Below are 13,857 nucleotides of genomic sequence, written 5' to 3' on the forward strand. Positions count from 1 at the left end.
TTCCCCTCAACCTCTTCAAGAATCCTCGTTTTCATAGGCTTCCATCATTTATCCTAATCTGGTCTTTGCATATCCTTTGTTTAATGCACGCGTCGCCGTTTTGCTTGAGGTCGACCCTTTCTAACATCACGAGCAGTGACGTCGCTGGATAAAAACAAATCCTCCTTTCCGAAGCGGTCTCCGTTGTTCAAGTAGTTACTCAAGAGTGCCTTGCATACAGACTCTGTTGGGCTGATACATACGCCGCCACCCACCCGACTCATACCTACTTCCAACCACCACCATCACCCACCATTCTCACCATCATCAACCATTTTAAACGGCTTCAAGCCGACGGAACCCAGCCTTAGTCCGGTCTCTTTAACAGCAAGCAAGACGTCGTCGTCAAAGTCTACCCGCGACCACCTCTCCTCTCCCTTCCAACCTCCTCACCTCCCCACCATACAACCTCTCCCCAACCGACAGGCCCCGTCCGGCCCATCCGCAAACCTGGCGGCCACAATAGGCCCTCAGCCGGCCGGGTGGTTTCGACCGCCGCCGCCTGAGCAAAAGCGTGCTCCTCGGCCTCCGGCAACGTCGTCGTCGAGTAACATGCAGATCTCAGGTCTGGTTTTCCCACCGCCAGAGTTGGCTGGTCGGCAGTCATCCACAACACAGTCCCGAGGCGGCCTCATGGCGACACATATGGAAGTCAATGGACACCAATATCACCAAGACCACATGCCGGAGTTCGATGCTTTCCAGGACCCATATATGTTCGGATACCAGAACATCAACTACAATCCAACATATGCCCCGCCTGGGCTGCATCATCCTTCTAATATGATGCCTAGCCAGTCCCTGCACCAGCAGCATCAACAGCCGCAACCACAGCACCAGCAGCACCAGCAGCACCAACAGCATCAGCAACAGCAGCAACAGCAGCAGCAACCTCCCCACCAGCCTCCTCCTCAACAAAGGGCCCACCACCACCCAGGCCTACATCAGCAGCCTCATCCACCACAGCACCAACATCAACATCAACATCAACATCAACACAGCCCGCTGCCTCAACTGGCTCATAATGCTATCCCAAATAACCTACAAAACTCCCTCCAGCTTCAAAACAACCTACAGAATTCCATTCAGAACAACCTTCAGAATAGCCTTCAAAACAACAACCTTCAAAACAGCCTGCAGAACAACCTACAGGGTAACCTGCCAAACAATCTACAGAACAATTTGCAGAACAATTTACCAAATAACCTACAAAATAATCTGCCAAATAATCTACAAAATAGCCTTCAGAACAACCTTCAAGGCAATCTTCCTAATAGTCTGCAAAACAGCCTCCAGAATATCCAGAATATCCACAGCAACCTTCAAAAACAACCACCCCCGCAGCCTCAGCAGCAGCCTCAGCAGCAGCAGCAGCAGCAGCAGCAACAACAACAACAACAGCAGCAGCAGCAGCAGCAGCCGCAACCACACCACCCGAGCCTCTCCCAGCAACAGTCTCAACCTAAGCCTCAACAGCTTCATCAGTCTCTGCATCTGCCGGTTCTTCCTGAAGCCAAGACTCCGACTCCGAAACCTGTCAAGGCCGCCGTTCGTGCTACAGCAGCGTCAAGACACCCCAAAGCAAAGGCTCAACCCCTCCCTCCAGCACCATTGCAAAATGCCCGTCCCGCTCCAGTCCAGGCTCCAGTACCACAACCTTTACCAACTCCTCCACAGCCAAAGCATGTTCAGCCGCAGCCGCAGCCACAACCACAAATGCAGCATCACAAACCACCTACCCCAATGCAAGTGCCAGTTCCGGCCCCGGTGCCCACCAAAGTGACCATTCCAATTCAAACACCAGTCCCGCCGCCAGCTCCGCCGCCACAGCCACAACCGCATCAGACCCCCGTTCCAGCATTGAAGTTCACGGCTCCTGCACCTAGCAAGAACTCTCAGACCGCTCCTATCACAGACCCTAGTTCGATCTTCAAGACGGAGGTTGACCAGTTAATGAGAGCAATTCAGAGCAAACAAACCGACTCCCCCACTAAAGAACCCGAGCCCACACCAGCTCCAGCTCCCGCTTTCCAAGCTCCAATTCCAATTCAAAACCCGGGGTTTGGAGCAAACCGAGCACAGAGCTTCAACCAATCATACGTGAATAGTGGAAACTTCGGAGGTCAACCGCTCGGCGTAGATAAGCTCTTGGCCGAGCCTGCTCAATCGGCTAGCCCGGCTTCTGAGAAGAAGGGACCAAAGGCTCGCAAGAGGTATGAGTGCGAAATTCCGGGATGCAACAAGTCTTTCTTCCAAAAGACACACCTTGAAATACACTCGAGAGCACACACCGGGGATAAGCCATTTGTAAGTAATATCATATTTCCGTGGTAGTTCGTCTAATCGATTCTAACCAATCTGGAATTTAGACCTGCAAAGAGCCTGGCTGTGGACAGCGTTTCTCTCAGCTTGGAAACCTGAAGACACATGAGCGACGACACACTGGAGAGAAGCCGTTTTCTTGCGAAAAGTGCGGAAAGCGTTTTGCCCAGAGAGGCAATGTTCGTGCACATCGCGTGGTTCACGAGGGCACGAAGCCTTTTATTTGTCGACTAGAAAACTGCATGAAGAAGTTTACGCAACTAGGAAACCTCAAGGCAAGTATACCACCGTCCTGTATACTTGAAACTCCTTCTAACGTTTATGTTGTAGTCGCACCAAAACAAATTCCATGCAGCAGCCATTAAAAATCTCACCGACAAATTCGCTATGAACTTCGACCCGACAACTATCACACAAGCTGACAGAGAGCTTTTTGAGTACTTTGCCGAGCTTTACAAGAACTCCAATAAGGGTATCAAGGGTCGAGGCAAGGACCGAAAGATTTCAAGTACACGAAAAGCAAGGGCAGAGGCGGCCAAGAATGCCTCTGGTACGGCGGACTCGAATAACAATAATGGCAGCACCAGTAACGACGCTGCAGCAAACAGCCCGGAGAGCTCGGCAGGAAACAGCAATGGTGGGGAAAATTGGGATTTCGGCTCTGATACCGACGAAGGACAAAACTCATATGACGGAGTTACCATGAACACGCAGCAAATCCCTAGCCAGCTGCCCCCAATGCGTCCTCAGCATATCAACGTTACTCAGTTCAACATGGGTTTCGATCACCTTAAATACAACATGCAAAAGGACTATATTTGATTTGCTTCGCTTTCTTACTCCTCTTTCTCTATCCTTTCTTTCTTTCTTTTTCTTGGATAACGTAATATTTCTATATGCTACTAAAGTCATAGTACCGGCGTTCCTCAGCGGCAGCTTGAATTCAACTTTTTGTTTTTTTGTTTTGTTTTCCCTGCATGAAGTTTTGATACCTTCTTCCCCTTTGTTTCTTGCACATTGTGCACTCTATAGCTGGGTTCGGACTTATCCTTGTTTCTATACCAATCGGCTCGTTTGCTTTGGATTTACCTTTTTTTTCCACTCTACTTCTATTACGACTCTTCTCATCTATTATATATACTCCCCAAGCTTCGATTTTCTGCGTGGTCTTTGTCATTTTTTATCTTTCTCTCGTCCTCTTCTTTCATACACACGTATTTCCCTTCCAAATATTCTAGTTAGATTTTCGACCAAAAAATCGGGCTGGGCAGGGGGTCGTCTACATTTTATTTTCAAAGAGCTACAAAAATTTTATATTTTCGAAAATACTTTTTTTTTTTTACCATATTTCACACCATCTTTTATCTTCTGGTTCTGTTATTTTTAGTTAATTGCTAGCAAGATTCATCGTACGTGTATGTCTTTATATTATTATCCATACTGAAGTGTATCATGAATGAACTTGATTAGTTTATGTATATCTATCTACATACTCCTACTCGTGATTTCCATATTATAAAGACATGCCGACTAGTCCCGATGATTACTCGGATATTACAACCCCCCTTCCCCCCATCCTGTTAGACGATACGTCTAACGTTCTCATAAACGACGAACGTGATACAAGTAGCCGGAAGTACCCTTACGAGATTCGGTCCAAGTCTATTTCAAGCAAAAAGCAGCGAACGCAAGAAACAAATAAAAAATGCAATAGTTAGCGAGAAGCTTGGCCCTTCGATTATTCATGAAGCGAGGTGTGTGTGATATATTCTTGAGTGGAGGAGGTGAAAGGGTTTTCAAAAAGAAAAAGTAGCTGCCTTCTGGATAGCTTGGAAGGAATGTGGGGGCGATCTTTGACTTTGACTTTGCTTTGCTTTGCTTGCGTTGGCATTGCTTGCAGATGGTGATGCACAAGTTTGGAGGGGGTTTGTGGATCCCGGCGACAGGTCCGGGATTTGGGATTTTTGTGTCGTTGACATCCGGCCCCTTTTTTTTCATCTTTTTTTTTTTTTTTTGACAGGTCAACGGTGTGGGAAGAAAAAAAATTTCTTCTTCTTTGGCGATAATAGATTGATCATCCTTGCTCGCTGGGGATGGGACGGAAATCTGCAAGAAGCAAAAGTTTGCGATATGGGAGGAGAAGGGGTTTGAATAAGGATTGTACAGCAAAAATCAGAGAAAGAAAAAAAAGGAATGGGTGTGACCGACCCATTCCTCGGATCTGGCCTGTCAACGATGCCTTCCTTCTTTTTTTTGTTTCTCGTCTCTTCGTTGGAGCGGGACGAAAAAAAAGAGAGAGAGAAGAGCTTTCTTCTTCCAATGATTTTGTTTCCCGGTCCACCCTTTCTTCTAGAAGACATCTGTGGGGCATTTTCATCCACGATGACGGGAGAGAACAAAAGGAAAAAGAAAGCGAGCCTGTGGGATCGCATGCGAGGGAAGGAGCAGGGTTCCGAGAGGAACAATGAGGAAAGTCAGGCACCAATGTTCGAGGACACAGCCTACCCTTTCAATCCTTCAACCAAAATCTCAGACATTCAGACATCGTCGATTTTTAGATAATAGAGAGAAATATTAAGACATATCCCCCCGTCAGCCGACGGGGCCGATAATCTTAATGAAGGGGAAAGGTTGAAGAGCGGGGGGGGGGGTTTCGCTGGTCAGGTACCAATCGTCAAGGTAGGTACGCATCATGGCATTCTAGGTATACCATGAAAGAAAATGGTTAAAATGAACATTTGCACTCACCCTCGATAAAACCCAGCGATACCTTGGGATTGCCATGTTTGAAAAACAGCGTTTCGTGCCGAAGAGTAGACCGTAGCCGCATCGTGTGTCTGTAGCCTCGAACGTATCACTTGATACGGGTACGTCAATGCACCGGCAAATACTTTTGATAGCGCAGATAAGGCCATGTAGTCCGAGTTTGAGAGCGGTAGCGACTGGTGCCGCGGCGCCACTTGACGAGCTCCAGAGATGTCACGATTTCGCTCATGACCAATTGCCTCTCTGTTAGAACTTCCATTGTAAGCTGCATCTTTATACTCTATTTTCGTGTGAAATTCGTGGCGCACGAATTTCGCGACAAAACGTTAGTAATAGTTTTTGCGGTCAGCTGCAAGGACGGGGAAGCGACGTCGCCTGCAGATCATGACGAAACCCTTGTTCCAACGATATGGAATAGGAAGGAGCATAAACTATTAGGTGATCTTATAAGCACCCAAACCCACAGGCATTGTGCAAAACGTTTATTTCCGCTGTGTAGCATTATAGTATATTTGTTATAAGATGATTGTCAAACCAACCAGCATATGTATGTTATGCAGGCTTCTAGCGTGGGCTGACCGCTGAAAGGACAAACGAGGGAGAAAATGTGATTGTGGATGTACTGGATACACATACCTTGTTGTTTCGAACCTGACAGTAGTTGCTGCCTGTGACCGTCCGAAATTGACGATTCGAGACGGCTCGAGCGTCGCCAAATTTTAAGCTTCTCATATGTCATGAACTGAATCGCAGCTTGGAGAACTCCAAATAATGATGGCAAGAAACCCCGGAAGTATCCCCGGATCCCCTCTTTCTTAGCGAGATCGAGCAGACCCTGGGTGACCCCCAGATATGCTCCGGGGTCCCGGTGACCTGATGTCAACATCCTGGTTTTGACCACCCATAGCGGGTTTGTCAGGGCCGCACTTGCGACACCTATGATCAAAATGAGCGCTGTTGATCCTCACCATCTTTGCGGTCAACGTCTACCAACCTGCTGCACCTGACGATAATAGATAATCGATGGAGCTTAGATCTTGACACTTTTTTCCGCGATATTCCGCAACCCGGAACTTTATCTGGTCGTACCTGCGAAACATCATCTCACGTGCATCAGAATCGCAATTCTCTTTGGTCATGCATGAGCACCTATGAGATGCAACATATCCACGCAAGAAAGATGGATTCCCTGCAGGGTTGATATCAAGGCAAAGCGGCGCTTTCCATTCAAGGGAGAAGAGGTGTTAGAAATACCATAGAAAGTATAAGCCCCAACTTGCCGTGTTTCCGATAATGTTGGGACTTATTCCGCGATAGAATGCTTTGATAGGATGTCTTCCTGTGGCACGGGCTTCGTCAAGTAGCTGTCGAGCCACAGTGACAGAACCACCCCACGCTCGACCTGTGTCATGTCGGTGTACTGCGAAGTCCGGAAAAGGATTGCGAAATGTCAGATATCAGTCATTATAAAATAAAAAAAGCCATCCCGCGAGTCGCATGCAATAACATCAGCTAATATCTTTGGCTGTTACTTCAAAAATGACATGAGCTAGTCGCCGATATCCTGTGCCAAATTTTTTGAAACCATCATGCAGGTCGAAAAACCTTCCAGCTTGAGCTGTAAAAAGTTTGGGAAATGCCACACAAAATTCCCCCACGATCCTCTAGAACTCGAGGCGGAAATGACCTAAATGGCTGCCGCAGAGGAGTTCAAGCTCACCTTGTAGCCTCGTTTTTATTAAATCAAGTGGATGGCAGATGATAGTTGAGATGAATCCGGCCGAAACGCCAGCGACGATTTCGGAAACAGCCGCCGTCGAACCATCATGTCTGGAGGCTGACATGGGGGCTCGCCAGCTACCCTACCTATCGAGGGTATCTCTGACTCCTGTAGTATTGTGTTTTCGTAGTTGGTCGACAGCTAGGAACTTTGTGTGGGCTGCGCTGAGGTGGGATGAGACCTGAATAAAGCGTCGCTGAGCGTGAAACTTGTTGGAAGAGGTTGCAAACTGTGACACGAGCAAACGGACGAAAGCGGAAGGTATCAACACATTTCCGTGCACTTTTCTTCAAAATAACACATTCGACGATCCTGTCTGGAGGTATCAGAGGACGAAGTTGCCGACATGGTTCTTGCCATTGCGCGACGCGACCACGCTATGGCGAATAAGGAAAGAGCGGCCGTATAGTTCTAGTGTCTGGTAGCATTCATCTGATCAATGAGGCTCGTATACGGGAACTTTTATGTCTACAAAGGGTATGATCGTGATCTCTAGCCGCCTTAAGTGTGGGGATTCTGTATGTTATTTGCTTTAGAAATACCTATATATAGGCGCATGACTCTTCTATACAGATGTAGACAGACATCCTTTCGAATCTATCCGTCTAGGTCCGGGTCCCTTTCCCGGACACCGCAGAAATGTAAATTAGAATATGAATCGATTTTCCCGCCCCGAACTCCTTGCCGCTGACGAAATGCACTAGGTACAAAGTAACCTGCATAGGATATAGAAAATAATGAAAGATTGCAACGCTAGGGTATTAGCCGAGAATATCCGATGGAAGTAACGAGAGAGAATAGATGAGGATGGAATGCTTGAACCGATGATAAACGGATTAGGTGATGCGATCTGCACATGGGTAGCTCGGGTGAAGCCGAGCCCGGAAGCCAGTTTATATATTGGTCCCCAGGTTGAGGTATTGTTCGACGACACTTCTGTCTTGTTCGCTGGCTGTCCGAAAGTTCTTAGCTTCGGATTCTCGGTTGGCTCTGACGAGGGCGTCTACGGTATTATGTTAGTAATTGTATTTGTCATAGTATCTTCGAGGCAGAGAAAGCTTACCAGCAAGCATACTCCTAGTAGTTGCCTGCCAAAGTCGGTCACCCGATTTTACAGCACAGTCTAATGTTGCTCTGGACATGTTGGCGTGGTGATGCGGGTCGGGATTGAAGACCTTGGCACAGACCAAAGCCAATGTGATCGTCAGCATATGATGAACCCCTGATTGCCTAAAAATTCGGTTCGACGTGCTGAGTAGGCTCCTATCGGAAAGTTAGATTTATATATTGAAAAACAAGGTTTCAACACGGAAGACGAGGTGCTCACCGCACAACATTGAGATTCTCGCCTTTGCTTTCGAGGGAGACTGTTACGACATTGTATGCACCTTGTATCAGTGGGTTCCGGTGTGTCGATGCGAAGTCGGCGACACCTGCGAGCATGTTCTGTGCCTGCCTAAAATTCCTTGTTCGGGGCCCAGACAAGATCAATGCCGAGTTTAGCGCTGCGAGAATCCCCAGTTCCGATGTTCGGTCAACGAGGAGACCTTGGTATGTAGTCAGTGCCCGGGTAAGGTTACCGGTACCCTGCCGAACGACAGCTGTGGTATACGTTAACCAGGGCTTGATAAACCGTTGCTCGGATTCATCAGCAATATTCGCGAATTGGGCTTCAGCTTGCCGTAGTGCCTAAGAAATATTAGTGAGACGTAGTCAAGAATGTCAACACCCATAAACCCACATTGATAGCTTCTTCCCAGGCACTTCGGCCGGCATAACAGTATATCAGCTGCAGCGTTATCGATAACTTCAAGAGCCCCCTCCAGGTTACCCTGGCGGCAGCCGTTTCCACCGAGTAAAGACCGGGGTCTGCGTTTCCGGATAACAACCCATCTATCATCTCTTGCCCACGGACCAAGCATGCCTCGGCTTTCTTATCGAAACCATTAGAATGCGTCCTAATGGACCCGCTGAGAAACCAGACAAGCGACCAGAGATCGGCTTTTGGGAGCCATTTAAACCTCAGCTCTTCCACCCGACCTCTGTCGTATACCGGCTTAACTGGAACCACAAAAGTTCCGTCTGCAGGCCACAATTTCCAAGGAACGTTCCCGTCCAAGTTTTCTTGCAGCACTTTCATCTTGGTATCAGTTTCTGTCATGGACCCCTGTATTGTCACCGACATGATATCCAACATTTGGAAAAGGAAAGCAAGCTGCGGTGCATCTTGCAAAGGAACGCTTTGTGACTTAGACAATGCCTTCTTTGCGCCATCCACGCCTGAAATTCCCTGTCCTAGCAGTATCGATGCCTCCATTAGGTTTGCTAGGACGTATACATGGTGGTCTTCTCGTCGTTTTGCCAGTTCAGCCGCCGACCTAAGCGATGATACAGCTGCATTGTCATCCTGCTCATCCGTCCGGAGTGTCCGTAGCGATGAAAGTAGAAATCGGAAAGAATATGTCCAGTACGCTATAGACAGGCTGCAACAATTCCACGTTAATAATCTATACGGTTGAACACCATGGTAGACAAGTTCTACAAGGGGGTGGGGGGAGGTTATCGAAACGTACACTTCGGTTTCCTTTATTTGCTGACTTAGGAGGATAAACGCTGCTTTCGGCTTCATTCGAAACATAATCCTGACGAGCAGGTGCTGCATAGCGAACTTGAGGTCTTGGAAATTGTTCTATGTATCCGCAATGACATTGTCAACATCATGGGTCCCGGGAAACTGGGTAGTTCATTGGGTATGTTCCACCTTTCCGGCAATAAGAATCTGTGTTCCCAAAAATAAACATGTCAGCCTCAGTCTGTCGGAACCCGGAGGTGACTCGAAATGGAACGTATCGATAGAAGGGTGTTTACGCACGCCTTTATGCAGGATCTCTTCTGCATCTGTCACATTCTCCGTCTCTTCTTCTAGCACACTGGCATATCGTAACCGTAGTGCCGCTTCGAACTTTGGCTGTAGCTTGAATTCCTATATGCTCTAAGAATCAGATTCCCCACACTCTCATCAAACACACGCAATCGAGGTCGGGCATACGGATAGGGCGGCTTCGAAACATCGTAAAGCGGCTGCTACGAGGGTTTGGTAGAGTTCGGGATCAAAGGACTCCTTAATACCGGTGCTATGCGCGGTGTTGAGATACGAATCGGCTAACGCTAGGAACAAGAGATGCGGTTCTGTTATTGTCGACGAGGATGAAGAGCTTGCGCTTGTGGAAGAGTCCGGAGCCATGCGATCACCCATCTTTTGAGGATGTAAACGTAGAGTCGCGATGAACCATCCGAGCTGTGGTGAGAGTGGAGGTTATTCCGACGGGTGTCAAGTCGGGTTCATTCACTGCTGTTTGACTGGGATTGAATGTCTTTCTTGGGCGACAACTTCACGCGACTGACAGTCGATGGCGATGAGGCGCCCGACTTTACCACAAAAACAACACTCTTTCACAATTCTTCAAAGCATATGCCATGGATGAATACATCCTCAAGCTCTCCAGGATTGATACCTCGGTTTTCTTGAAGAACGCAACCCTGCAGGCACGGTACATTTGTATATATGTCTCCTTTCATTTATTGTTCGGGAGGTCGATAATTAAGCGTGCGTTAGAGGCAGCACGATGGCCAATCATCATCCCACTAGCTTCGACGAATCCTCCACGATGAAACCACATTCTTCCACCAGGTGCAGGAAGCTGTTTCCGAAAACGAGCCAACCAGATCGCTTTTATGACAAGGTAAGGTCCCAATTAAACATTACTCGGTATGATTGTTTAAGGGCGATAATACAGACTGTTATAGGTCCAAAGTTTTCCCTCGGGAAACTTCCGGACCAGCAATGCGTACCCCCACCTTCGACGAAAACACCAAAAACCTCCCCCTTCTTCTTTTACCATCGTTCTGTATACATGGTACTCTGGCCCACCTAGGGGACTATGTAATCTTCGTTATCATTGGTGCTGTTATCGCCACTCGATGCATTGCGAGGTAGCATTGGAAGTAGCAAACCAGCCATTTACTGATCAAACATCGCAGGGTATGCAATCCTCCACCATACCCCATCCCTGCCATCCCCAAGCCATAAATGGCTAATTTATAACGTTATCCACTCTTACGGATGGCTCTAGAGGCACCCAGTGGATATTCCTGACGTCAGAAGACCAACCAGTTAATGGAACCTCAGTAGAGATTCGAGTTAGGTAGTCTCGAGCCCCTCTTCCGTGCCAATAGCTTTGGAAACCACTGGCACCAAGTCGAGAGTCTCAGACCTACGCTGATACGGTGATTGCACAGACTCCTAGCGGACGGTATGGTTGCCAAGCCGATGCCCTCACAAAGAACTTCGCCGGAACCTAATATCCATCCGCTAGAACTGCCTTTTAATTATGGTGTAGGAACTGGGATTTTGCCATTAGCCTTTGGTCCCGTAGCGAGCTTAGCGGATCTGCTCTTGGAAATATCTTTCGTCGTTGCCGTACGAATCCTGTCGGAATCAATGACTGTTCCACCAACAACAATTGGAGTTTCAAGATCCACGCCCATTGCTTCGCGGTACTTCCTTTTGTAAGTATGCTTTCTCTCCAATGAAGGCGATCGCAAAGTACTGGTGGCGGCGGAAGAGGACGGACCTTGTCCATACGCGGGTATTTGCCGCCCTGGTGCAAAGTAGTAGACGCAAACCGCAGCTTCTCTCGTTCCTACTACGATGAAAGCTGGATCAACCTAAACAAGGAATGTGTCAGACATAATATAGCTGGGGGTTTGGATAGTAAGTGGGTCCTTACAGCTACGCAACTGATTGCGCCGTAATTGCAAGGTATGCGATTAATCGGAGTTCCATCCTCTAGAAACATTTCGATAGCCTAGAGCTCGGTCAGAATACCCATATCGCACGTTTAGCGGATTGAGAACGTACGTTGGGGTTAATGCGGCATATCTCCTTTCCTCCGCGAGCATAGAACCCAGTGGTCTTCTTATATGGGCCGTCGACTACAGGAATCAGGAACTGGGATCGTGGCTCCCATACCAGATCCTCCCCCATCTTCGAACTCATACGACAAATGGACGAATCCGCCCATGAAACGAGTATATCCCCACCATCTCCGATAGGACATAGCTGGGAACATCCAACGTCTCCAATACCAGGGATCTCTGGCCCAGACACAAGCATTATATAATGCAATGGTGGAAGCTCCCACAATTGTTTCTTAGTAGCCAAAGCCTGCCCAGATTGAGAAACAATCTGCTGGATTCCGCTCCCCGCTAGACCAACAAATAAGGAACCTTCTCTACAAAATAGGCTATGAACCGGGGAGAGGTCATTTTGGGTGCTGATGGTCATGATATTTGGCACTTGTGGATTCGTGTCGGCTTGATCATTATCGTCCACGAGTCTCGATAAGTCCCAGAAACTAACCTGCCCGACCTCGCCAAGGATACAAACAGTGCCTTCAATGCGAATGCTCGCTATCTGTCCACCGTCTGTCCAAATTTCTGCGACTTTGAGGAATGGGTCGGGTCCACCAGTCGGACTGCGAATTGCAACCACCGCTCCACCAAACTACCCGCAGTAACGCCCTTAGCCTGTGAGATTCAATGCAACCAAAACCAAAAAAAACAAGAATGGCACAAACCGGTGTTCCAATAACCATTATATCACCCTCGATTGCAATACGATACGGGACGGCCCAATTCCACTGCCCCCCATTTATTGGAAACCGACATCGGTGATAGCAATTTCCCATGGAAGCGTTCCAAAAGGCTACAACCCCTCCATTATCTCCGGTCACAATCGAACCAGCCCTTGCATCGATTGCGACAGCCAAGATAGCTGTATCATGAACATCGCCGCGGTTCAAAGATGCAAAGCTTGTGTTGCTTCCAGAAAGCCAAGACTTGTCCAACCTGTGCAGCACGACAGCGATATCCCTTAACGTCTCGCATTCTGCAAAAACCGGCAACGCCGAAACCGAAGTTTTGATCAATTCTTTCAGGCACTGTGCTTTCTCCGGTCTTCGAAGGTCCGCAGGGAGTGGTCGTGTTCCGTGAGTGAGTTGATTATAGGCATCGAGAACGTGGGGCAGATAGTTCGACTCGTAAAGCGAGTGCTTTCTCCAGGAATGGCAAACGTCGTGGCATTTTAATAGAGACTCGAGGTCCAGCAGTTCGAGTATCAAGGTCAGAACTTCGGGTGGAAAACTGTCGAGCCCATCCATACCGTTTTCGCTCCCATTGATCTCCATCTTTGCATACCGGGTTTTGCAACCGCCAGCAAAAAAGAAGCGAAGCAGAAGGATAAAAAGGAAACGAATGATAATGACAGACGACAGCTGGATTTAAAAGGGTCGTTTAAACGAACGGAAGGACTGATGGTAGCTCAAGCTCTCCAGAAGAGCTTAAAACGACGAGGGATATATGAACAACAAGAAAACGAATGGAACCACTCGTTTCTCATATAATCAAAGTCCCAAGCCTTACGCTTCTCAGTATGAGGTGAGGTCGAAACCCAACCTCTCCGGCTCTTCTTCTTCCAGCGACCAGCCCAACAAGACCTCTTGCGTTCCTATTCTTTCTTTTTAAATCATGCATATATCAGTCGGCCGCATTTAGGTCTTGTCAAATGAACCAGCAGAACAATATGCCCCTCCTTTTGTCCTCCCTCCCTCTTACATACCTCGAATCAAGAGCTCAGAACTGCATAAAATCGGGCCGGTCTACATCACATCGAGTCCTCGACCGCCTTTCCCACTCGATGAGAGACTGTGGCCCTATCACGCCACGTATGTGGATGGCCGCCATTGATGGCCTCTGACAAGGAATTTAAAAACTAAATAACAGTTGGCAACATTGGGGAGTTTTTTTTTTTTTTTTTGTTCTTTCCTTTAAAATGCAGTGACGCAAGGGAGGGGCCATTGTGCCTAGGAAGCGTACAAAGAACGGCTTCT

At 47.9% G+C, this 13,857-nt stretch overlaps 4 protein-coding genes across 5 annotated transcripts; 1 reads left to right on the top strand and 3 right to left on the bottom strand.

Annotated features, from left to right (window-relative positions):
* Window positions 1–591: 591 nt before the first annotated feature.
* Window positions 592–3,183, top strand: DFL_007706 (uncharacterized protein; the record flags this gene model as incomplete). The annotated part of the gene is made up of 3 exons (XM_067637330.1): window positions 592–2,346; window positions 2,409–2,636; window positions 2,692–3,183. The coding sequence occupies 3 exons, from the start codon at window positions 592–594 to the stop codon at window positions 3,181–3,183; spliced, it is 2,475 nt and encodes an 824-aa protein (XP_067488857.1).
* Window positions 3,184–3,941: 758 nt separating this feature from the next.
* Window positions 3,942–6,971, bottom strand: DFL_007707 (uncharacterized protein; the record flags this gene model as incomplete). 2 transcript variants are annotated; one of them, XM_067637331.1, is made up of 6 exons in its annotated part: window positions 3,942–4,023; window positions 5,110–5,398; window positions 5,764–6,063; window positions 6,122–6,216; window positions 6,382–6,547; window positions 6,848–6,971. In XM_067637331.1, the coding sequence occupies 6 exons, from the start codon at window positions 6,969–6,971 to the stop codon at window positions 3,942–3,944; spliced, it is 1,056 nt and encodes a 351-aa protein (XP_067488858.1). The 2 variants fall into 2 exon arrangements, with proteins under 2 accessions (XP_067488858.1, XP_067488859.1); XM_067637332.1 differs by having other exon boundaries at window positions 5,110–5,407.
* An 829-nt stretch (window positions 6,972–7,800) lies between these two features.
* Window positions 7,801–10,163, bottom strand: DFL_007708 (uncharacterized protein; the record flags this gene model as incomplete). The annotated part of the gene is made up of 8 exons (XM_067637333.1): window positions 7,801–7,910; window positions 7,971–8,170; window positions 8,235–8,596; window positions 8,649–9,390; window positions 9,481–9,596; window positions 9,669–9,686; window positions 9,780–9,890; window positions 9,957–10,163. 8 exons carry the CDS (start codon window positions 10,161–10,163, stop codon window positions 7,801–7,803), a joined length of 1,866 nt encoding a protein of 621 aa, XP_067488860.1.
* A 1,275-nt stretch (window positions 10,164–11,438) lies between these two features.
* Window positions 11,439–13,155, bottom strand: DFL_007709 (uncharacterized protein; the record flags this gene model as incomplete). Its single annotated transcript, XM_067637334.1, has 5 exons — window positions 11,439–11,467; window positions 11,542–11,635; window positions 11,698–11,775; window positions 11,829–12,473; window positions 12,547–13,155. 5 exons carry the CDS (start codon window positions 13,153–13,155, stop codon window positions 11,439–11,441), a joined length of 1,455 nt encoding a protein of 484 aa, XP_067488861.1.
* Window positions 13,156–13,857: the final 702 nt, after the last annotated feature.

This window comes from Arthrobotrys flagrans (genome assembly GCF_004000055.1).
Source record: "Arthrobotrys flagrans strain CBS H-5679 chromosome Unknown unitig_8, whole genome shotgun sequence".
In the NCBI taxonomy this organism is placed as follows: domain Eukaryota; kingdom Fungi; phylum Ascomycota; class Orbiliomycetes; order Orbiliales; family Orbiliaceae; genus Arthrobotrys; species Arthrobotrys flagrans.